The sequence below is a fragment of the Mixophyes fleayi genome, chromosome 2, assembly GCF_038048845.1.
Source record: "Mixophyes fleayi isolate aMixFle1 chromosome 2, aMixFle1.hap1, whole genome shotgun sequence".
Lineage (NCBI taxonomy): Eukaryota > Metazoa > Chordata > Amphibia > Anura > Limnodynastidae > Mixophyes > Mixophyes fleayi.
The window spans coordinates 213,044,149-213,071,045 of record NC_134403.1 but is presented as its reverse complement, the minus strand read 5'-3'; the positions used below and the strand labels follow the sequence as shown (position 1 = coordinate 213,071,045).

Below are 26,897 nucleotides of genomic sequence, written 5' to 3'. Positions count from 1 at the left end.
GAACTCTGTAGTAGCAATGGAGGCAGCGGATAGGAATCAGCTGAGTGCAGGCACAATAAACACAGGAGAGTTGAAGTGAACAGGAACTCTGTAGTAGTAACGGAGGCAGCGGATAGGAATCAGCTGAGTGCAGGCACGATGAACACAGGAGAGTTGAAGTGAACAGGAACTCTGTAGTAGTAACGGAGGCAGCGGATAGGAATCAGCTGAGTGCAGGCACGATGAACACAGGAGAGTTGAAGTGGTCTGGAAACCACAATAGCAGCAAACAGAAATCAGCAGGAGCTGAATACACGAGGAACTCAGGAGAGTTGAAGTGGTCTGGAAACCACAATAGCAGTAAACAGGAATCAGCAGGAGCTGAATACAAGAGGAACACAGGAACACCTTCAGAGGCTCATGGGGAATGAGACTCCAAGATCAGGCAACTAGGTAATGATCACAGGTGGTTTAAATAGGGAGGGTTGCCTGATCATCCAATTAATTAAAAGCAACAGGTACTGAAGGTTTCATAAGGGCTGCACATGCGCAGACCCTCAGGATGGCGGACGGCCATGGTTCCTGAACACACGGGAAATGGCACTCACAGTCCGGTGAGTGACAGTAGGTAATAGATCCATTACCTGTTCATAAGTAAAATAAAACACCATACCTTAAATAAAATGAAAAATGGTCTGGACTGTGACAGACTGTGACAGACTGTGTGTTTTAATGCCAGCCCCAAGCTGGAACCCTGGACACCCCTGCAGGATTGTCATTTGCTGTAAATATCTAATTTCAGGTTGCAAAATGTTCCTCATGCACCAAAAAGGAATGGGTTACATACGGCAATGGTACTACCCTGTGATCAGTGTAAATGCTAGTTTTAAGGGTGCCCTAGGTGACGCCCCATGGAGTTTGTACAACTCCCTCAGGCGTAGACTGCAGATTACATTATAAGGCGGGAGGTAGGGAAGGCATCCTCTGCTCTCCAACTGGAGTGTGGCTCTTGACTGTGACATCGCAGTCAAATGCTACACTTCCAACCCATCACAGATATGGAGGAGCATGTAAGTAGCTGTCAGCTGCTTGTCCTCCATGCCAGCAGTCAACAGTCCATGTGGGGATTCCGCAGGGGCATTGAAAACACAGGATTAGTGACATTTTGTCACTCATTCAGTGTGTTAGATGCACCCCAACAATTGTTCCTGTCGGCAACTGTAAAGGTTTGCTTAATGGTAACGCCGGTCCTGCCTGTTATAAAGTCAAACAGTTGAAGAGAAAGGTCAGCTGCTCAGTTTGCTTATTTTATATTTACTCAAATGGTGTTGTAACACCTGTTTTAATGTATTGACATCAAGAGACTAGCACTAACTCATTTTGCATACCAGTGATGAAGAGTACTTTTTATCACAATCATCATCATTTATTTATATAGCCACTGATTTGGCAGCGCTGTACAGAGAACTCATTCACATCAGTCCCTGCCCCATTGGAGCTTACAGTCTAAATTCCCTAATATAGACACACACTCATACAGACACAGACAGACAAAGAGGGATATAGACAGACAGGGAGACAGACAGACAGAGACTAGGGTCAATTTTTGATAGCAGCCAATTAACCTAGCAGTATGTTTTTTGGAGTGTGGGAGGAAACCGGAGCACCCGGAGGAAACCCATGCAAACACAGGAAGAACATACAAACTCCACACAGATAAGGCCATGGTCGGGAATCGAACTCATGACCCCAGTGCTGTGAGGCAGAAGTGCTAACCACTAGGCCACTGTGCTGCCCTCTTCAGACATCTGAAATTCATTGCTTATTACATGATATCACCACTTAAATGATCCCAGAAAAAAAATGCATCTAGATTTATTATTAATAGAGCATCACAAGAATGCAAACTACAAGGACAATACATACTGTCACAATGCAGTTAAATATGGTCTGATACAAAATAGGTTCATATCATATTGTGTAAGGAGAAATCACAAGTTATATGGGGAAAATAGTATATTTACAACCCTCCGACATACACTAGGTGGTGCCCTTCCCATCAATAATGTCTTACGAAATCATCTGAATACAGTCATTGTTCGGGGTACTATACTTTATTGTTTGATTTAGATTACATTTATGGCATAAGCATGGAATCAAATTATCTCCTTCATGCTCCACTTCTATAATGTGATTTTTGCACCTAGTAGGCTAATTAGTGGGTTTTATTTGGCCATCCCATCCTAATATTAAACCATTTATTCATGACAGTCCAATGCGCATGTGTGCCACTAATATTAAACATTTCTTATCAACAATTACTGTTATCCTAGCATAAAAGAAAACGCAGATTTTAAGGTTTTAAATTAAACAAATCCCTCTAGCAAGGAAAGAGGTGGATTTTCTTTGCTGCCTAGGCTGAAAAATAAATTGCCGGCTCTCTTGGTAAAGCTTCAGGAGTAGAATAAGTGAACACAATCAGGACTCCATAGAGTGCCAGTCTCCATATGTGTGACTGATGGCAAAGATTTCTTTGTGTACTGCTCCAATCACGGCTCCATCAGCAATAATAACTCAGCATATAAAGCATCTGCATTAGTGCTGACATGATTTCTACCAAACAGAGCAATGTTTAATCCTCAGGCCGCCCCCTTCTTTTATACAAATCAAATATAATATTAAGAATTAGGACAACACATTGCCATATTATTTATTACTACAGTAATTTAAAATTGAAAATGTGCAGTTTATGGTACCTATACAGTTAAAAAAAACACCAATCCATGAGGATGAAACCACAAAGATACTATTTTTCTGTCCCAGTGTATAGCGCATAATGGTCAGGATATTTGGTAGGCAGGTGAGAAAGATTTCTCATGTACAGGGTTTACATAGAGTCAGGCACTGATCATACATCTCACATGTTGCTTAATAAAATATAGTAAAGCAAATTTCATGTAACACCCGTTTTTTGGGATTCAAAATCATTAAAGCCCTAGTTATTGTAAACAATTAGCTCCCCAATAATTATTTTAAAAAATGATTTTCCTTGATGTCACTTCCTCTGACTGTTCTTAGCATTCAAGCTTACCTCACTTTAAAGGTCAGCAGAGCACTTTCTAACAAGAAAATCTCTTGCTACAGTGATTAATTGCTTGCCTAGTTTTACTGTATTAAGGCAAATAATCGTTGTAGCAAGCGATTTTCTTTCTTAGTTGTGGAACTGTGTGATAGAACACAATGGTCGTGCTACATAATGATTAACAATGACCTATGTAGTTCATCTAAAAATATAAAGTGATCTAGAAGGGGCAATGTGTAGCAAATAATTACTTGCAACCATGTAGCTAAAAATCTACCTTGCAATTCAACCCTAAATTGGGTTAAATGTCAGGCACCCAAACAGATATAATAAGTAGATAGTGTGACCTGGGTAAACTTCCTATTGCATGAATGTATTTCATTCCAAAGTTACTAAAAGACACCAAAGTAACAGAAAGTCAGCCTGTAGCCTACACTTGCCCTCTCTCAATTATGTTTGGTTACAAAACAAAGTAATTTTCTCGATAGAGATATAAAACTATATATGTATTTATTTATTTTGAAACAAATTATTGGATGCAATAAACATTTCTGCTTCTAATATTAAAGAGAACTTGAACCAGGCAGCTTTGGTGCTCTTACAATTTCAATTTAAGGAATGTACTGTACCTATGTATGCTTGTGGCAAAATAAATAAGTGTATCTGTCCCAAAATCATAGGGTTCATGTTTCTGTGTTTCTATGTTTTGCACTAAAGGTTTTGAACTGATAATGTGCTCAGGATCGTGACCAACCTCTGGTGTGTACATCCTTGTGGAAACACAAACCTAGTGATAGAAAGTGTTGGTACTTAGGCAACAACGACCTGTAAATTGTTGCTTCTACTTGCTACAACAAATACCCTTTCTCAGGTTTCTTGCCCTTAAATCAGATGGTAAAAACATAGAAAAGACATGTCTAGCTGAGAAGAGCTCCTGGCACTTTTAGATACTTTGTAGAGACTGACTTTGCTTGGTGTAGCAACTTTGACTTAAATATATTGAATGATATATGTAAACCAGGCAATGCCCTGTTCTTTTAAGCTGTGGAACTGCACCCAACAAATCCAGTGTATGGAAAAGGCATACTAAGCCTTATAAGTCTTTTGTACAATACATCTTTCATGTTACAGTATGTTAGAAAACATATTTAAGAAATGAGATATTTCACTGAACTCATGGAATCTGGTCTTTCTGTTACCCAAACCAAAATGGGTAATCTGGTTATATATTACTTTCTCCCAGAAAAATCACTAAAAATGTGATATCAATAGGATGGTGCTGCCTATGGTATGTCAAATTTGGAGCATTGTTGAATTGGAGACCATTCCATGGGAGAGACTTTTGTACAGAAGTTTGAAAGGTTCACTATATCCACAAGGCACTGCAAATCACATAAATATATGAAAAAAATATGAATGTTTGGAGATGAACTTAATGGTTTATTTTTTTTTATCATACATGATAAATGTGAACTGTTTAAGATTTATCACAATATAATCAACACAATACAATTTAAAACGAAATATATTTTGATGTTTTTAAGAAGAGGTTGACATTTATATATTTCTCTTTTAACACTAAATTAGCTCTATTGGGACATATGCTTAGTTAAAAGTAAATTGTGTTTTTGGTTTACAATACACTTTTTTTTTTACGTTTGAGCATGCACATAAACTACTCATTTAAAAAGCTAGAATTATAAAAACTCAACATGAGCCCTCCAGTGCAGAATATCATTCAAGAGCAGCTCGCTGGACCATGGCATATTTTTTGTAAAAGTCAATTCATAACGGAAGTCATTGACTTCAAAATGAAACTTCCCTATTCGTAGTAATGTGCTCCTGTATCTATTTACCTGTTGCATTAAAAACAGGAAAGAACTAAAATGTGCTTCTCCAGAGGAAAGCAAGTAGAATATGCAAAGAGATTTGAGAACTCCCCCATCTCTGATCTGGTGACAATCAATTACTTTGGGGATAAAAATGGCTATGCATGGCTCTGCACTACAAGGAATGCCCCAAAAAAATAGACATTTGCACCCATTATCACATGAATAATTTTGTTCCACAAATTGAAATATAATTTTCTACTGCTCCACAATTTGGCACATTGGTGCTCCTACTCCCTGCTTTGCAAGGAATGTTCTCACTCTGGCCAACTCCTGCCTCCCCCTGTAAACTTCTGCTCCTCTGCAAAAGCCATTATCCTGCTCTACTAACCCATGCACTTTGCCAAACAGGATGTGTGCACTGTGGCTCCTCCTTGGGAATATGTGTTGTTAAATGTAAATGAACTTTACTGTTTTTATTGTCTAATGAAGTTTTAACCACTGTAAGGACAAACATATGTTGCAGCAGACCTGCTTTACTTGTTTACAAAACACTTTAAACAATCTGACTTTTAGAGAAACAGGTTATTTTCATTATTATATAATCGAATCTTCTTGCCGCATATACAGCACGGTACTACTTACTTTGGGAGAGATCATTATAGTACGTCTCAATCTGCTAAGGTTGAGATTGTCAAACTTATTCAAGTCATCACGAAATAGCCACTAATCACTTTTATGAATAAATGTAGTTTCACTATTATGAGTTGTACTTAATAATGTGATTTATTTTTTTGGCTTTGAATCCACATAAAACTTATTTTAATCCACTGAAGCCAAAATGAATGTAATTTAATGTAGTGTAAGCATACTGTGGTCTAAGTTACTAGAAGTATATAAAACATAGCACAATAGTCAACTCCTATATTCATAGGCATATAAAACACATACATATGATCCATCGTTCAGTGACAGTTCTACTTGATTAAATTGTGTAGCATGTATCCGTCATTCTGGCGCTTACTGAGAAAATTCTGCTGATCTGCAAATCTATTTCACAAGCACTACTCCACTACTATCTTTGTCTAGTGTAGTATGATTGATTTGTAGGTCACATTTAACACTCCTTTTTATTGACACATTTACAGTTTCCATTAACAAAGTAACCACATTACTAGAAAACTCTAGACAGCCGATAACTGAAGACAAAGAGAGAAGATAGTTATGACCTGATATGAACCCTAGAAATCTATTACTGTCATTAGATCTGGTGGATGCAGGAAGAACTGCATCTTCAAGTGGTGCAAACAAGGAAGACCTTACAACATGTTAACTGTCATCCGCAAGTAGAACTGCTGAGGAAATAACCTTTATAGTGAAAATAAGAGGAGTTTTATCAGAGTCGCTTTGCTGTCAGCTACCTGCCTTATAAACCTCTTTTAACAGAAACTGCTGTCATCTTCTTAAAGTAAAGAGAGAGAAGATGTCCAAACTGACTATAGACTAGAGTGAACTAATAGCAGTCATGGCATTAAATTGGTTATGGCTGACAGAGTAGGTTAGTTGTAATGTCATTGCCAGTGACCTGGGTTGAAATCTCAGCATGACCTCCCTTGACCTTGAACATTTCATTTTTTTGTGTGCTGTGCATTGCTGAGACATAAAAAAAATGTTATTCTCCCATTCAGTTATTTTCCATCAAGTAAATTATAACAATCTTTATGTTGTGACAGAACAGGGCATGCAAGGGCCTTAATGTGGGAAAGCTGTTTAGGCCTCCTGTGCAGACAGAAAAATAAGTTGAATGTATGAGGTCATAATAACATAATTTTACTGCACCAGAGTGACAGAAGCCTCACAATACTCTGTGCTATTGGGGACCCTGCTCTCTCGCTATCTCTCAGCCTATGGCTTCTTGCTAAACTTCATAATCTTTCTTACGTGATAACACTGCTTCTGTCACATACAGCCTGTTCTCACTCACAAAAATCACCAAGTTGACAGCTCACCTCATCCCCCAATATTAGTACACATCTCCTGCTGCTTTGAATATACACACAGATGAGCAGGAGATGAAGGCTGAATACAATAAGGTCAACACACATCTTATGAAATGGTTAGTCTAGAGAAAAGTCAAAAAAAGAATGTGTGTGATTTAAGGTGAGGTACCGTAACCTATTCCAATTATGCCTATATGACCCCCTAGGGGTCTCTTCCCTGCTGTATAATGTGTCAATCATTTTTCCTGCTTTATGCCTCATTGGCCTCAGCTCTTATTCTTTGCTTTATGCCCTACAGAGATTAACCTGTGTTCCCAGCTCTTATTCTGAAATTAAGTGTAATGTATGGCCCATTTAAGAGACACCAAACCCATAGAAAAAAAATCCTTTACTACAAAACAGTCACCCATTACCTAGTTCCCATCTTTATTGCATGCCTAAGTCCTTAGGGATCGTTTGGTCTTGTTTCCTAAAGTGGTCAAATGGTTAAAAAATGTAAATATCCTGTAGGACAGACAACATATGAATTGATCCTAGTTAGGATTAATTAATGAGAAGGGGTATGTCCATGAATAGCTAATCTCTGATTGGCTGGACCATGAATTTTACACCCTATATTCCCTATCACATGAACTCACCAGCACATATATAGGGTTTATTTTGTCAGATGAAAATTAGCCTATCAGTATGGTTTGGGAGGAAACTTGAGCTCCCAAAGGAGACCCACTGAAATACAGCAGATATAACAATATATGTGTATTCAACTCTAAAATTGTATTACGGTCACCAGACTAGTGCGTTCTGCATTGTACCATTGGCACCAGTAAATGGCGTCTGCATTTTATTGTGGTCATCGGGATATAGACTGTTCATTGTACCATAGCAACCAAATCTGAGATTTGAATTTATTTCTTGGCAGCCAAAAGCGGGTTTTGCATTATTCTATGGTAACCAGAAAAGGACTATGTTTTGTACTGTGGTCCCCAGAATGAGCTTTGCATTATACTATGGTCAAAAGAATATGGCTGCTGCATTAAACTGTGCTCATAAGATTCGGGCTCTTCATTACATTGTGGTCCCCAGAATATGGGGCTCTGTGTTACACTGTGTTCACCAGGATATGGGTTTAGATTGCACTGTGGTAATCAGCATATGGGTTTTGGCTTGTATTGTGGTCACCCACATTCAATGCTTTAAGAATATATTTTTTTACATGGTATGCTAGTTTGAACATGTTGCATTAAAGCATCATACAGATCCTGAAGATTTGTTGTCTGTTTATTCATGCTGCAAATCTCCCACCACATCCCAAAGGTGCTCCATCAGATTGAGATGTGGTGACTGTGAAAGTCATTGGAGTTCACTAAACTCATTGTTATGAATGTGGAACCAGCTTGAGATGACGACTACTTTGTGACATAGCATGTTATATTGCTGGAAGTAGCCATTAGAAGATGGGTAGACTGTGGCCACAAAGGGATGCACATGGTCAACAGCAATACTCAGGTAGGCTGTGGAAATTTAAACAATGCTCAATTAGTATTAAGGGTCCAAATGTGTGCCAAGAAAACATTACCCACATAATTGCACACAGAGCTGTAACTTAGAATTCTAGCGCCTGGGGCGAGAAAGACAAATGTCGCCCCCCTAGCCATTAATTTTAACCAAATTAACCTAAAATATTCCTAAATTGTGCCCCTCTTTAGCATTGCGCCCTGGGCGGTAGCCCCTGTCGCACAGCCCTAGTTATGGCCCTGATTGCACAGTTTCCGATTCAAAGCTGACAGGAGTAGAACGCGATATGTGTTCTGCCACATGCCATCCAAGATTTGGCATGCTGTGCATTCAGAGATGCTCTTCTGCTTACCAATGCTGTAACGTATAGTTGTTTGAGTTATTGTCACCTTCTTGTCTCACGACTAGCATTTTTACCTACAGAATTGACGTTTATTGGATGTTCTTTGTTTGCACACCATTCTCTGCAAATTCTGTTTCAAGTGAAATTCCAAAGAGATCAGCAGTTTCTGAGATACTCAAAACAGATCTGGCACCAACAATCATTCCACGGTCAAAGTCACATAGATCACATTTTTTCCTTGTTCTAATGTTTGTTTTAAACAAAAACTGAAGCTCTTTATGCTTTTATGCACTGGATTGCTGCCATGTGATTGGCTGATTAGATATTTGCATTAAAGAACAGGTGTATCTAATAAAGTGGCCACTGCTTCTAGTCCTCCAAACATTTCGACCATGACGTAGAGTAATTTACAATGGAAATAACCTCAATGTATTTTACACATGCACATACATGAAAAAGTGGTAAATATGAATACTTTGGACAGCTTAAAGCATGAAAATTCTGGCATCTTATTTTTTCACACTGGAATTAGAGCACATATATTTCTGATTCTGTATGTGATGGATATTATTTTGGTAAATGCCAAAATTTCTGCCATGTTGACTTGTCAAGATGTGACAAATTGCATATTTACAAATTATTAATTGCACTCTGCGTGCTGCCTTCACATAAAAGCTTTGCTTAAATGTTACTAAAAGACAACATTTAATATTTTTGCCGAAACGCCAAAAATGCAAAAAAAAAATTAAATGCTGCCGACACTCCAGAAAGGCAGTGCTATAAGGGCTTGGCCCTAGAGCTAAATTTTTGAAGTGCCCTGTCGACATCCAAGTTTTATTATAAAGTCAAACCTACCATGGAGATCTGTTTCATAGCAATCTGGCACAGGAGCCCAATTCTGCATGATTGTTTTAAAATCATTATTTACCAAATCCTCTTGCTTCCAGGAATAATCAATAGACATCTCTGGATGCAATACATTCTGACACAGTAGTCTAGTGGTCTACATTGGCTTTGGTTTGTAAACTAACTATAAAAATAAATCTTTCCCCTCATTTACCATTTTATTTTGTCATTAATATCAGTTTAGATACAATATAATATTTTCCAAGGAATATATTATTGACATGCCTTCAGTGTACCGAAATAAGTAAAGCTCCTGTCTCTTCCACTTGCACTATGTTCCTTCTTGTGAGTCCTTATCCCCTGCCCCCTCCCCCTTCCTACAGTTTGTTGCTATGAACTGAGGAAAGCAGTGCAGCTGAGGACACTGTGTCCATTCAAAACAATAAAGTAATTTAATTATTATTACCAACATAGATTTTGAAACCGTTATGTTCCCTTGAATAATTGGAACTCCAAAATATGGGGTTTTAGGCTTCAAAAGAAAGATGTGATTCACCCCAAATATATTACTTTTACGGCATTGGAATAATTGATTTTATAATAATTAAATAAATAAGAAGGTTTTGATAGTACATGGAATATGTTTCTACATTCCCATGTTTTCTCTCTCTGTTTCATCTTCTGTACATCTTTTTTTTCACCTTACCAAATCCATAACCCATGGCTTATTTCAAGATTTTAGCTAAGGTATTACAATAGGGAACATTCATGGTATTATAACCTCATGTGCACACTATATTAGTATGGTATACTGCCCTCTACTGACAGCTAGCTGTCACTCTTAGAATTCCATATCAGCCAATAAAGCAAACATACATTCAAAGAAGCTACATTTATAGAACGATACACCTGAAGAATAGACTCAATTATGTTAGAAATAGATTAAAGAATGTTATGCTTGGCATGTGAATTACTAGAAGATATTCCCCGGCCATCATTGTAAAATATCACCACATAATAATTAACAAAATAAAAATACATAATAAATAATTTCATTGATCAAAAATGTTATCACAACTCAGCAAAGATTACATATAAAAATCTATGAAATCCAGATATTCTTATTTGTGAACTAGGAACAGCACAGTGGCTTAGTGGTTAGCCTTTGCCTTACAGCACTGGGGTCATGAGTCCGATTCTTGACCATGGCTTTAGCTGTGAGGAGTTTGTATGCTCTCCCCGTGTTTGTGTGGGTCTCCTCCAGGTGCTCCGATTTCCTCTCACACTACAAATACATACTGGTAGGTTAATTGGCTGCTATTAAACAGTCTCTCTCTGTTTGTGTGTGTATGTTAGGGAATTTAGACTGTAAGCCCCAATGGGGTAAGTTCTCTTAACAGCGCTCTGTTACAGAGATGACCAACAATATTAGGATGACGAGGAACATCTATGTGTCCTTTTCACCAGACACATGAGTTCAATCATGAAACAGGCTTCCCTCATTAAATAAATATTATAACTGACCCCTCCCAAGACAGGTGTGTTTAGCAACAAATCAAATGAATTCCCTTTAGTCAAATCATTCTTATTTACACCACAGTCAATTCTTTTTTTAAATATATCCACTGCAGTGACTTTAGTCAAGAAAAAAAGTAGTATTCAGTTGCTTAAAATGGACTTCCAATTAAAAGGCAGGGTAGAGAAGCGATGATAACCTACCCTATTCCATTCTCCAATATGAGAAAGTTACTGATTCAAATAAAAATATGAATTTAAAGAGATATCCCAGAAATTCATAGGGGAGGATTAAGATCAGAGCAAGTTTCTGTAGGAGCCTCATGAGAGGTGTACACAATTCTGGATATTACTGTAAGTAAAACATCATTGAAAGGGAAACAAAAGGGTTGGTTAATTAAATGCAAAATAAGAAAAAAAAGAAAGTTAGATAGTCCTGTGGGTAGGTGGGATTAAAGGAGATCAAAAGATTTCAAAGTGTATTTAAAGAGCATGGAAATATAAAATTGGACATAAGGCAACACATTTGTACATTTTTGTAGTTTGTCAGATCTTGGCTGGTCTGTGATTTCAAATTATTTTGCTGACTGAAATACGAGATATTCACTCACACTAAAAAATTGGCATCATCATACTAAAACTACTATTTTGAATGGTTTACATCCCAAACCATTACCGCTTTTACAGCATACTTTTATAAAACTGTATGTATATATTGTGAAAAGAAAGAGACAGCAATAATTTGGACTTCCGTCAAACCTCATTAGATCGACGGCTCAAACCACAATAAATGATTGAATAATTTAAACTAAATAAAACTATTGGGGAAAGGGCTCTAATTAATTCACCGAACAATACATGAGAGATTCACTAATCTCCACTCTTAATCATCATCATGAACACACTATCAATCATCATGCATACACACATCACATTCTCAAAATACCTCCCTTTTTCATTGTGTTTTGGCTTTTGATAAATTTAAGAAACACTTCTTTTGTTCCTTTGGACGTAAGAAGTCCAATTTTAAGTTTGCATGACTCTGCCTTCTTTTAACTTCCATGGTTAGACTAAGACACGCATGAGAAACAGTTTACACCAGCAAAATGTCATCTGAAGCTTAACCCTTTCCTGTAGTCTCACTGACACAAATATGCAGCCATTATTGCAAGGTGCAGCCACTTCAAGTCACAGTATACATGTACACACACATTGAAAGAAAAGGGCACTGTACTGTAATCTTGAAGATGGCGTATTACTTGAGCATTCCACACATGTTAAAACCCAGGCAGACTATTGATCCACACAGTACTGTACAATCACTGAATCGTCTCATTACCATTTTCAGGAATGAAAAAAAATAATATTTCTTTTGTTGTGAAACATGAAGCATATAATGATTTATTGTTTGCTAGATTGTATGTCTCATATATTAAATATATTATAATATATTATATGTATGGTAAATATTATAATATTATTAGCAATAATCTTTATTTACAGTGTGATTCCTGTTTGCACCATTCTCAAAAATCCATGGATGCATTATATCCATTTCTAGTATTGACCAAGTACAGGACAAAATATTTCTTAACTACTGTCTGTATCTCAATTTTTATATTTTGCATAAACTTAAGGGGAAAAATATCTGCAGCTGTATTTTATTATTTTTTATAATGTCCTATTTGTCCCAAGGTAGTAAAACATTTACTGCGATTGGTATTTTCTATTTATTGAGTATAATTTTAATAAGCCATCATATTAACTTTATAATCTGTGCTGTGACGTTGAGCTTGATTGCTTGCAGGAATATATGTTCTGTAGCTATAAAAGCTCATTGACTCTGCATCTAGTTTTATAATGTCTTATCAGTACAGCTTAACTATTTCATGGCAGGAATTGACAGAAATAATTTGTACCTTAATGACTTGGACTTTTTTGTATAGAATTTTGTATTGTTTTTATTTCCAGATAAGATCGGGAGTTAATCTGGTGGCATATTGGATTATATATATTTCTATTTTCAGGGCATTAGACAGAAAAATGGCAAAACCAGTCTCCCTGAATTCTCTCCATAGTTAATTTTATGCATTTTATTGAACCCCACAAGATTATCCTAATATGTTATCGACAAGTTCTCCCGAGTATTTTGAGGCTAGAGATATGTAGTTTTCTCAAGGTTTTTGTAGTTGCAAGGTAATGTTATGATTTTATTCTTTAATTTTCTTTTACAGTTAACGAGAAGAGACCTTGAGAATCCAAAATTACTCTGTATATACTCTTGTATACTAATGTATCCAATGCGATTTGCACATAATAGTAGCTAGTACCAACATTTCTATTGGATTCTGCATTCATCTTTTAGTATTACTTTGGATGGGAGGCCTGACTCTGGTCTCCCATGCTTTTATCATGGCATTCCTAAAATGCAAATAAACCCCACTTTTCTGTTACAAATCAAAAGTATATAACACAGCATTAAACACACAGGACCTGATGACCATTGTACTTCTTTACATGTACATGTAGGGATCTGCTGAGCTTGCTTCCTCCCTGGTGCAAGATCTGTATTGATGATGATGATCATCAACATGGACCTTCTCCCATCTGTACAAATAAATAAATAAATGGGGGGAAAAATGACCCTGGAAGTTATTGGTCTCCTGGAACTTGCAGTACTACAAGCGCCAGCGCTTACTCAACTGTCCACAATTTGCACACTACTCAGACTTGCATGTATCTTAAGATTCGTGTGACTCTGCACACTATGTAAATTACATATTTTTTTAGCTACTTAATTGACACCTACACTTTTGGCTTGTGGTCAGAAACCAATTTGTTTGGTTACATATCATATGCATATACCATGGGTGGGAGAGAACGATTTAAAGTCCAACAAAACTTTGGACTATAAGACATGTTGTGGTACAAATGGGACTAGATAAGCAGTATTTTGAACTCTATGATGATATTGCATGAATAACACAAAACATAGGCCCTTGTGAAATTTACTTTTAACAATTTTAGTATGGTTACTTGTTTAAAAAAAAAAATAAAAAAAAAGAATATTAAAGAAAAATGTAATTTTCCAATTTGTTAGTTAAATCAATTGTCTTTATGTTTTGGTAAGTGTCATGCACACATTTTATATATTCATAGGCCAGAACCTAATTGAAATACTGTCAAGGAATAGAGGTTCAGAGCAGGATCTGAAAACTGAGAGCCAAAAGAAAAACGCTAAAAGGCAAACTGTGGATCACAAGTAGACTACAGAACAGTCTTTAGATAAACAATACAAAGTTTCATGTCAGACTTCTAAAATGTGCACAGTATACCTTTACACACTGGTCTTATAATCATTGGGGACCTTGTTTACACTTTATACATTGAGAAATATGTGAATATGACATAAGACCTGTGCAGAGTAGCTGCCTCCTACCACAGCAACATGGAGACTACAGCACACTTTGTTAGGCTGTCACTTCTCTAGAGTGCATCATACAGTATTAGTCAATACACAGAGCACCAACCAACATTTGATTCAATTGGCTCTATGTAGAGGTCAACTTGGTGAATTGACTCAAAACGTGAGCATGTACCATTACTGCATATATCCTGTTGCCAAAATGCAGTATATCTGTTGCTAAATAAAAAAATTGCTATAATTAAATAAGATTCCTTCTACTACCTGTTAAATGCACCATATTTTTTCAATTTTCTATCATATCATCTTCTCTCTGTGTAAACTGTAGGCTACAATTCATGCTTAGCTTGGAGTCTGCCATGTGGTACTTTCAGTCTTAGATTTTGGACATATGCTACTTCATTGACATATAATTAAATAGAACCTGCACCTTATCCTGCATATCTAGTTTACCTGTATTCTCCCCCATTCCTATTTATAAAAGTATTGAGCATGCTCATTGTTGCTGCTTGCAAATATATTGCATTATTGCTTGAAAATGCATTACATCTGAAATTAAATGAATTTTAGGTTAAAAAATACAACCTCCTTTTTAAACTGTTCTTTGTGTATCATGTGTATATCATTATTTAGCAGGACTAATATTTTCTGAGGACTGTTTTTAAAACTGAGTTTAAGAATTTATCAAAACTGCTAATTACAGATGCATTCATAAGAATATAAATTTAGCTCATAATGACATTAATGACGCTATTTAACCACTTAAATCATACAGCATATCTTTCAATTGATCTATGTGAAAACAACATTACAACTAATGTGGCCCTTACCGAGGAGGAAATACCTATTTTTGGTATTGCACACTCTAATTTTAACCTTCCCCTGCCCTCCAAGCTGACATTGTTACGGATTCTGCCACTGCGGGTAGCTTGCAGTCACTGTGTCTCTAGGAGATTCCTGTATACGTTTCCTAGTGCAGAAGCAGACAGATCCTGAATGAAAATCAATATGTTTGGGGTTTTTCCAGCTAAAAGCAAATGGCTTTAGACAAGTGGTTTAGTGAACGTCAGGGATACATCACATTTGGGAAATGGATTTTGTACAGAGTCACACTGTTAAAGTCAATGCTGTTAGTATGTGGTTGGTACTAAGCTTTACAAACCAATACTTATTAATATAGCATGAGCACCGTACTCACAAGTCATGCTAATGAATATATACTGTAATACAACATACAGGACATGTACACTGTGCTTGCCCTTCTCTTTTCTTCGCTCTACTCACCTTTCACAGAGTCCTCATCATTACTTTGCTAAAGCAGGTCAAACACATTATTACTAGTACTATATCAGTTTAGGTCTGTTAACATATGTTAAATATGTAAATATGTACATTGTATTGTTCAAACAACTGGTAATAATTATATGAAGGACAGATAGAGGTGAGACGTATATAAAATAAGATGTCTTCGAATTTTTCCTGCTGTGGATCATGACTCTGACGCTTATGAACTAGAGCACTACTGACAAATGTTATAGTGTGTTGGGAGCCTGGTTCTACAACACGTTGGCTCACTTCTTTTTCTCCCTGGAGCCATCAATCTAAGTTTTTTTTTGCTTTACTTCCTTGTTCCTTGTATACGTCTTTAATTATGTTCCATTTCATTCCTCTTTGTTATATTGTTTATATAATGTACAGTGGAATACATTTTTGGGAACATTCCAAATGGACTTAAGCCAACATTTAAGATGCTAGCATCCTAATTTGGCACCAAGAACAAGTTTGTTAGAAGAATTAATTTAAATATGTTGTCTCTATAGTCAAATGCCTCTTCCATTCCTACCCACAGTCACATAAAGAAAAAATTGTGCTGGCTACTTGTGGTGAGTGCATTCAGTCGATGTAATCTAGCTTCATCCACTAAATTAAGTGTTTCAATGTGAATTGATTCACTTATCAAATGAGTTGATTTGAGCTGTTACTTATTTCCAATGTACAATTAAAGAACTGCTAAGAACTGTCCAATCAACCAGTAGGAGTCAAGAACCAATCAGCACTCTGATTCCAATGATTCAATGAGCAGTTGGAGGGACATAGAGACACAAGTTCAATCATACACTTTGGGGGGAATTCAATTAGCCGTGAAGTGTCTCCGGAACGTCTGTGAGGTGCGAGGAAAAATGAGCGGAGATTTCTACCAAAATTGCCATTCTGTACAGAAGACCTCAATTTCTTGTATATGTACATTTATTAATATTGCCAAAAGGTGTCCTCACCTACAACAAAATCAGTAATACTTATATTTATTGTTTACTATAATATAATAGTGTCCCTAGTGTATAAATTGGCACATTTTTGGCCAATCATTATCAAGCAATAACTTTTGGTTATTTCAGTCCAGGAAACCATTTATTTTCGAGCCTGGATAACTTAAAGGAACAATGTTTCATAATTAGTAATGTTTGAATTAATAATCTATAAACATCTCATATTGCAACCACCAGAGGGAGACATAAAGAGAAGTGATTTAACTTTCTCAACCTTTATGTTTTCAAATTATATTCAGACAATTCCTGGCTTCAGGTGTGTCAAAGTGATATATAGAAACCAAAGATGGAATATATATTAAAGGGAAAATAAGAGCGATAAACAAATATAGGACTATCTTAGTTTAGCAGTAAGGCATTGACTATATCCATTGACAGTACTCAGGTTCTGTACCTTTTCTTACTCTTCTCTGTCTGGTTTTCGGCAACAGGTTGTTTAATTTTGATTAATTGCTCCTCAGAGCTATTGATGCCACTAGGCTAGTGAGGAAAAAAACGGTACCCGTACAACTGCTGTCCTTCCTGTCCTTAATATGCTGGGTGATCTGAAAGTAGTGAACAGGCCACCTGGTGGTAGCCATGTTACCGCAAGGAACAGTTTTATATATCAAAGATATTTGGTAAAGCAGCTCCCAACTGGTTTTGGTGGTAAAAAATGTTAAAACATTTGATGGTTGGACTGTATCAATTAGTTGAACACAATAAACAGGATAGCTGTTGAATATTAGCAGTCGATACCCTATAGAAATCTTAACATTTAAACAAGTTCTCTTTTTTTTTTTAACATTCATGCAGAAAATAACTTGTTAGAAAGATGACTTTATCACATCCGGGATGGGGTAATTGCAGGGAAAAATACAAATGTCCAGAACTAGATAGATGCATCAGATAGATACTATACACAAGTGTGGAACAAGAAAAAAAAAAGTAAAATTATCTTTACCTTACTGCTAATTCACCTCAATTGGAGCAGTCTTTATTATTAATGCACTGTATCCCTTTGGTGAATGAGTTGACAATTGAACTTTTTAAATAAAAAAAAATGTGAACTGCATGTGAAAATATGTATTGTTTCTATACCTAGTGAATGGCAATACTAAATATTATCATGAACAATGCTTGTGTATGTATCACACAGGCACATTCCAATGTTTTTTCTTTCTATCTAGAGGCTTTTAGAGGATTAACCCATTATCTATAATGAAGTAAAATTTTCCACGTTTTCAGCAGAAAGGTACTTGACACTCTTGGTCACTCTATGAGTAAAAGACTACGGAACGGACAGAGAAACAAAGAGTCAGGTACAACAACAATGTTTATGGAGAGAATTGCAGGAAAAAATGCAATGTAGTGGAGTAAGGCTAGATAGACATAAAGAGCCAGATGGGATACGAACCATGAGAAGCAGGGGTTAACAATGTTAAAGATAATATAATAGCAATACATTAAATATAATCACAATAAAGAGCTACAACATGGTCATAACCATTTCACAATAATTAATGACTGGGTTATGCATTTTGTTTATTAAGATGCCATTCACAGTTCAGCAAAACAGATTTAAAACAAGGAACTGAACAATAAATTTATAGAAAATATTCTTTAATATTTTTAGTAGTTGTGATGACATAGAACATACTTTAGATTATAGAGTGCTCTCCCTGGTACCATTGCTGGACTCCACAGGTTGGGATGTCACAGTGTAGTACACTCATCAGGACTCTGTGTTAGAGCTGAGGTCTCAGAAGTCCAAATACAAATCAAGTCATGAGCACTTTGACTTACTTTAACGGCTCCGGTATTTAAAAGGAAAAACAGACTGCACATTCATTTCAGCTGTATATTGCTCAAGACATAGCAGTTATAAGAATATATCCCCCCATACCCTGGAGTCTGGATTATGGTAATATAAAGATTGTGAGCTCACGATTTCGGGGTGAAAGGGGAGCTGCCCTAGGAAAACTTGGACACATGGGAGCTCTACTCCTATGTTGCAAATTTCACTTACCTACTGTAGAAACCATTCCTGCAATACTTTCACAACATCAGATTTACAGTAGCATCCGTACAATACCATGTATTATACAGTACAAATATCCTATATGATTCACAATATCATTAAAGACAAAAAAGTAGGTATATATATATATATATATATATATATATATATATATATATGTGTGTATATCTATATCTATATATCTATCTATCCACTATCTATTTTATATATATATATATATATATATATATATATATATATATATATATATATATATATATATATATATATCCACAACCTTAGTCGGGACGGGCTGTAGATTCCCCACTAGCTACTCACACTGCCCCCAAATCATGTTGCTGTTTCATAGAAAATCAAAACAAAAACCCATAAAAAAAGCATATGGGCAAGATAACAGTGACTGGCAAGAACATGACGGGTGTAACGAATGGATGCGTCCATGAATACTGTAGAAATTGCTTTTTCTAAGACCAATAATTCTATTAAAATGTCTAAGCGCAGCAAGTTATTTATGCCGTCTTGTAATTACCATAATTTTATACAAAGTCCAGAATTCCGTTGCTGTAGAACAGAAATTATTAAGACATACCTTTGTTTGTGTTTTAATATATATTGAGTAAATTCTCCAATATACTTCACCATGCAAGACGAAAAGATGCGCTTCCTGAACCTCAAAATCTTATTTTACTATAAAGTATAAAAACAGAAATCCTAGTTGATCTTTGACCTGCTTTGTAAAATTCAGGTTAAGTGTAAGCCTCAAGCATTTTATTTTCCTTTGTAACCTTTTTTGATGAATGGTCAGTAGTCCCTGATGTTGTTGCGTGACCCCCGAGACCTTAACTCTCTATTGGATATCTTGTTATATCATATTTTTAGAAAGAGAAAAATGCAATTCCGTTTGTGTAAGACATATTGTGATCAAACGGTTATTAACCCATCTGCACAGCAGGACTGGAAGGTGTAAGGCTTCCGAATTCATCATTAGAATTTTTGAGTATATCGTATAATAAATTAAAACAGTTACATGTGCCAGTAATTTTAGCATACAAATGTGTGGGAATTTCAAGCAGCCTATATCAGCTTAAAATAACTCACTTCTATTATTAGTCTTTTCCTGCGGCAATGAGAACCCTAAATACTCTAGCACATGGCTCATTTTGCGCTGAGCTTTTTTTTTTTTTTTTACTTAATTAAATTATGGGTTAGTAGTTAGAAATTGGTTAAGTGAATATTTGCATTTATTATAAATTCTCTTTGTAACAGGTGGTCTTAAATGCAGATAGGTGAATGCGCCTTTAATGGACTGTCCACGATTATAATACATCTGATTTTGCTTTGCACTAAATTTTCCATTACTATAGTAAAATCATTTTAAATAGCAGTTTTTTGAGAGATGTGTTATTTTCTTTCTGTTTCAGCTTTTCAGAATCAGTTTACAGTGCAAACAAATGCTGTAACACTGTCAAACATCCTGTTGCAGTATATTCATTGTAGTAAACTAACAAAACAGTACTTCTACCGAGTGTCTACATGCATTGACTTTGAATTCCATTTAATAAATAGCTTACAAAGTATATTCTTTTCAACACCTGCTCCTAGTACACACTGAAAACAGCTTTCAGAGTAAGGATCTTCTTTGTAAGGTATAAAAGACATGTAAAGATGCATTTCTTTCACGAAGAGAAGAAGCACTGAAGTATGGCATAGATTTTTTTTTCCTGCATTTGGGACCTAATAAGTCTACAACACTATATTTTTTACACTTTGCAAAAAAAATAAATCAGCAAAGACACACATTTTTATGGACAATAAAATGTTAAGGTATCTCTCTCTAAGCACAGAATATTGTACACCTTGTATCCTATTTTTAGATAACCTACACATGCCTTATGTGCCTAGTTTATTTAAAATAAATATATATGCGATATTAAAGAATATAATAATATAAATTAATTATATAGGACAGACATCAGTATTTCTTAACCTTTACTTAAGTGTTTGCTTTGCTATGTTTCTACACACAAGTATATCAATTGTAACAAAGTAATGTTTATTGATTTGTATTAAATGTGTATTAGTGTTGCCATTACTCAGACAGCATATTAGAATAAGTAAATCTGAAGGCAGTACAATACCTTATGACTTTTTACCTATGTTGTTCTGTAGGCCTTTTTGGCAAACTGGTTTAGTTAAAGTTGCTGATGTATATCACTTACAAAATGGTTACACACAGTCCTTCATTATCATAAGTTGTCAGGATAAAGGTAGTGCTTTCTTGTCTCAATACTCAATGAAATGAAGATGTTAACCTAATTTGGTACAGTCTGTCCTTGGGGAACAAGGAGATTAATGGACACCCAAGGTCAATAAGTGAAGAGACAGCACAGTCTATAACCTTAACAGGATTTTGAGATGAACAGTTTCCTGCATACTTCTTAGCTGTTCATGGTTGAATAACAGAAAGTTAATCTTATACGAAAGGGGAAACATTTGCGTGACTTATCACAGACTATCACAGTTCTTTGTGAACACAAAGCAGAAGACAGCACTGAGCAAAGAATTGACTGCTGATCTGAAACATCGCTTGAGACAATAAGTGGGAACACTGCCTTTGCTTAGAAATTAGACATCTGCGTGTAGAAAGCTATAACATTATCTCAAACGTAACTACTGTACTTGATTATCCGTATGCATGAAAGCTCTAGTAATACTACCCTTTACATGCCAAACGTCCTTCCTGTAGATGGTAAATGCTCTGTTCTGCAGCTAATGCATAAGAATAAACAACTTTAAAAGGGTAACGTTATAACTAACATAAGAAATGTGTAAACACCTATCCTATCGATCCACCTGCAGACAAATATATGGGTACAGTCGCAGCTCATATCTGTGTCCATAGGGACAGCTCAAATAAACTCTGCAGTGAAGGAAAGATACAGCAAAGCAGGTGTAGGCAGATGTCATCAAAATTTAGTGTCTGGCCAGTCGGGAAACCTGGAATGTCCATTTCAATTTAGAGTTTGCAGCTAACAGCCTAAAAGATATTCTCTTAAAGAGTCCCAGGCAGTTAACTCTTTCACTAACAAAGGAATCAGCAAAGCACTGAGTGACATTCTGGATGTCTGACACAGAAGGGTGGTCAAGGTATAAGTGGTAGAATAGCATGCAAGACTTACCTATACGAATAACATGTGGCATTCCTTGACAGTCTTGAAGCCAGAAGATGTTGCAGAGCAAAACTGCCCAGTATTCTAAAACCATACTCCGAAAAGAGAGCCAGTAATGTGTCATTGTTAGAAACAAAATCCCCCCGAAGTTAAGTTAATATGGGATTCCCTGGGACTTCCTTTGCGGTTTTAAGATTCCAGTGATAGCCCAAGACAGTCACAGTTGAATGCCTCTGCACTGCACATGTTAGCAGACTATCCCCCAAGCCTCAGCAGCTGAAAGCAAAGGTTAGAAGATTTTTCTACTAACCACAAAAAAAGCTTCTCTTTTTACGTGTGTTCCTCTGGTCTGCTTCTCCCAGTCCCATTCACCTGCTGAAGACTAGAAGCTTAGATGCAGTCCTCATTGATGCTATCAAGTGGTCTTTAGCAAAGCTGTGGAGTGGAATTCCAGACCTAGGAGATCAGGAGCTCCCTGGGGCTTGGGGAGAAGGAAAGACAGATGCAGCAACAGCCATCCTGCAGTTGAAGGGAAAAAAAAATATATTCCCTTCACTGGCTACAGAGATTTAGCACAAGTGAGAGAATTGGACTGACAAAGGCAGACACACTCAGGCAGCCTGCCTGCTCCACATGCAAAGCAGCTACCATCTCATGACTGTGATTTGTTCAGTGGGTGAATACAATTCAATGCACTTGTGTGTAGTCTTTAGGGGTGGATGGGTGGACAGCAAATGAAGACAAACAGGAGGGTGATGCTGGATTACAAATGCTATCTTGAACATTCAGAATATGGGTGTCAGGATTGAATTCACACACAGGGCAGCTTTCTGAGCCCCCCTCCCCTTGTCTATAAAGCTACTTATTGGGAGTGGGTTACCTGCCAGCATTTGCTTGGCATTAACGTTGGTTTTTTTTCTGGCTCTGTGACACAAATATGTATAAATGGATTTTTAGCTTTGAATGTGCAAGGGAAGGTGTGGTGTGATTAGGGAGTGGATTCTTATTCATCAGTATCGGGGGTTAATTCTAGATTTCTAACGTGGTTAATCTAACTATAAATACTAACATTACTATAGCATAGTAATATAGTAAAATAGTAATTGTACTATACAAGGATATGTCTACAGGATAGCTTGTTCATGTTTTATGTCCCATATTCTCAGCAGAAAAACTTACAAAATAAACTCAAAAAAGAAGAACTGCTAATACTTAACAAATCTCTTGGTGTTCACATAATGCCTAAAGAAAGACAGACACAGGAAGAAAACTATAGCAGGCAATTAAAAAAGCAAAAATAATATGTGGAAAACATGTATACTCTGCATTGTTATTTCCTTCAAAACAAATAATTAAAGTAAACCTGTAAAAGGTGAAGACAGGTTTCCAATGGAAAAAAACATTTATGTAGTAGTACAATACTTTCAGCTGTTACTATGTGATATATTTATCAATAGGTGAAAAGCCCTATGGCTACCGAAAACGGGTGTTTTCTCTGGTGATAGGACTTCACCCTGTACATCAAGATGCTACCACTGTCAATTGTATAATTCACCGACTTTCACCAGCTATATCTTCCCCACGGGGAAGCCTATATAACAAGAAGTCAGGATGGGGATAACAGAAGAAATTGACTGAAACAATGCTTTAATATTAGTAATTTTTATTGGTCAATAGTTTTAAAATATTTTTTTTAAAAAAAATGTAAAATATGTTTAATCTATTTCCATCTATTTTTTGTTTATAAGTGTAACTGAAAGCCTATGTCTGGGCTTTCAGTTCTACTATGCATGCCTGAGCTGGGTAGACAACATATTGGCAGAGACTGGTTCGTCAAAGTGGTAACTTAACCCTTTCTGCTCCATGCCAGTTTCACCAAGATAGACAATAAGCGCTGATAAAAAGTAATTGATAATTACAAAATCGACCCCTTTTTAACTTATTGTGCCACTTTTCATGCCAGCTGAGCTTTGCTGCTCTCATGTGCATTTCATGCAATGATAAGGGTTAGTTCAGATGAGTGTCTTTAGTACAATGTAACAGCTTTATCATGTGTTGCATCCAGGCAGAATGGGAATGCAAGCAATATGCTGCCTATCACTGCATGTTAGGGATCATTATAACGTATGCCTAAACCTATGCGCAATGGATGCAGTAATGATTAAACATGCAACAGTCACAAAAATGTAATCAAATGAATAAATAAATTATTTCTTTACTGCATCCTTGTAAACAGGGAAGTGCTTAGGCCCAGGAAACGGTGATGTTCTCCATATCTGTATTTGATGCTAAAAGCGCATTTCTAAATGAAATTTTACAAGATGAAGGTTTCAGATCCCAGGAGGTACACTACTGATAATAAATGTGCTTCATAGTAATTCTTACTTTATGTGCTTAATTGTGATCCTTTATTGCATTTCATCATGGTATTAAGTTTTGCATTACAATGGGCCTATATTAAGTAGATCACTTTACTTTGGAGTTTGGCGTTTTTAGATACCGCTCAAACTCACGCTAGAAGTTGCCGTTCACAGTGCAGGGAGATGTATTTCATTTTGTTTTGGTTTAAAGAAATATCTTAGACTGGTTTTGACAGAAGAGATTCCTCAGTACTATCAGATATTTTTACCTCGGGTAATGTAATTCACTTTGGGGGGTAAATGTATCAAGCTCCAGGTTTTCAGTGGGTTTGAAAAGTGAAACTGGTGCCTATAGCAACCAATCAGATTTTAGCTATTATTTTGTAGAATGTACTAAATAAATGATAATTAGATCCTGATTGGTTGAAAAAGGCAACATCTCCACTTTTCAACTGCCCTTTAAACGTATACATTTATCCATTAATTTTTATTGTTTCAAATTATAGGAAATGACCACAAATATCTTTACATCGCAGTATTTATGTGTTTCCTACATGTCTGAGCCAGTTTAGTCAGCACTAGTGCATTTAACTCAGCTGTTAATCCTGCATAAATTGGTGTATTTCATATTACTAACACTATAAAACTGTCAAGAAGTTTGGTTTTAGCAGAGTTATAATAGGAAGCACAGAAGTAAGTAGGAAAGGGACAGCAGGGGTAATAATGCTGGGCCTAGGCAAGATTCATCACATGTTCATCTACTAAAGTTGGAGAGGAGGCATAATATTATATCAATAAATAATTATGAAAATCTCTTAAAAATGGGTAAACCCCACTGCACTGTCCAGACTCTCTGCAGTCTCTCTTGAACAACTATTACTTCACTGAACCACTGTATAACCACTTTCTAATTCTGCAGGCATGAAAAATCAGCTTTGGTTATTTAGGGAGGAAACTGTATGCTGCCTCCAAGATTGATTGCAGCACAGGGTTATGCAGTAAAAGGTTTAATGTGCACAGGGTAACCCCAAGTGGTTCTTTTTTATGCAACAACTGACTATTACTTTAACTGCAGTGAACGAGGAAGCAGGGTTTGAGGAAAAATACCCCAAAAATAAAAATGCCAATGTGATCTGTGTGATGCAGATAATAATGTTCCATACAAATTGGCAATAGGTCTGATCATGTGATTGTACAATGGGAGTGTAATTCTCTGTGTCTGTACAGTGCCACTACTCTAGTATTTGTGCTAAACTTGTCTTGCCATGGCAGGTAGCATGGTGCACAAAGGGTTTCAGTTGTAAGAGGACATTGCTAAGCATTTGAAGAAAGCACATAAATTCCTAGCTACATCTCTGGCAGGCACAGTTCAAATCAATTGGAGAAAATACAATTCATTATACTATGGACTGGTGCTAAAGAATTAGGTACTCTACATTAATAAATATGTTTTTGATACAGTTGGTAAGATGTGCAAGAAAGTGTAGTATTTAGAGCAGTTGTAGGCAACAGGCAGCCTGGGGGCCGGCAGCAGCCGTCGAGCCTGCAGCCCCTGGCCTGCTGTTTCCGATATCACTTATTCTCTGCAAGCAGAGAATAAGAGTGAATGGGAGCAGCTGGTTTCACTGCGAAGTGGCGTCCTCTGCACACTGCAGGCAGGTCACACAGCACAGCCAATCAGAGGAGTTAATGCAGTGCATTCTATATACTCTCCATCCCTCCTATGTGGGCTCGACTGTGCAGTTATGTGTAGGAAGATGTGAGGGGAGGTGGAAAGAGGTATGAGGGAAGAATTGCAGAGGTTTGGGTGGTCATCATTTTGCTGTAGGGAAGGCCCACAATGCATGCCCTCTGCCAGCAGAAAGTTTATTGCCAGAGCCAGAGAGGATGTGGCCCTTGTTGCAGCAAATGGAGTTTAACATGTCCAACATTCAGGAAAGAAGGAACAGACATTGGTACAGTCCCCTTCTCTTTGGTGATAATGTGGTGTAACCTGTATGTCTCAACAGTATGTCTTTTCGGCATGCAGAGGTGTGAAGGGAGAAGTGCAGAGAAGTGCAGGGAGATGTACAGTGGAGTGAGGGAAGATGTGCAGATGTCTGTGAAGTGATCTGAGTGACATCTTGGAAGCTCTGAGTGGCATGTGAGGGAATTTTGAAATGCATGTGTTTGCATTTTGTGACAAGCGGGGTTCTGAGAGCAATAGGTAATATTTTGGAGCAAGTGGCAGATCTGAATGTCATGTGGGGGAAATTTGTAACATGTGGTTACATTTTGGGATGAGTGATGTGGGGTGCGAAAGATGTTTTGAAATTAAGGGTAATGTGCGACCCTTTTGGAGGCTGAAGGGCCGCACATGCAGGAAGAATATTGGGTTTTCCATCACTGATGTAAATGGTAGTTTCCAGTTGTGCTAAATGGTACAGAGGATTATTTCATTACAGTACGAAAATATTTCATAATTGTTGTTATTTGTACTTCAGACTT

At 36.7% G+C, this 26,897-nt stretch overlaps 1 protein-coding gene across 1 annotated transcript in view; it reads right to left on the bottom strand.

Annotated features, from left to right (window-relative positions):
- Positions 1-22,860, bottom strand: part of GRIK3 (glutamate ionotropic receptor kainate type subunit 3) — a 496,181-nt gene extending 473,321 nt beyond the window's left edge. The window contains exon 1 of the mRNA XM_075195435.1: positions 22,060-22,860. Within this exon, the coding sequence (XP_075051536.1) occupies positions 22,060-22,174 (115 nt within the window). The 5' untranslated portion in view covers positions 22,175-22,860. The remainder of the gene's footprint in view (positions 1-22,059) is intronic.
- Positions 22,861-26,897: the final 4,037 nt, after the last annotated feature.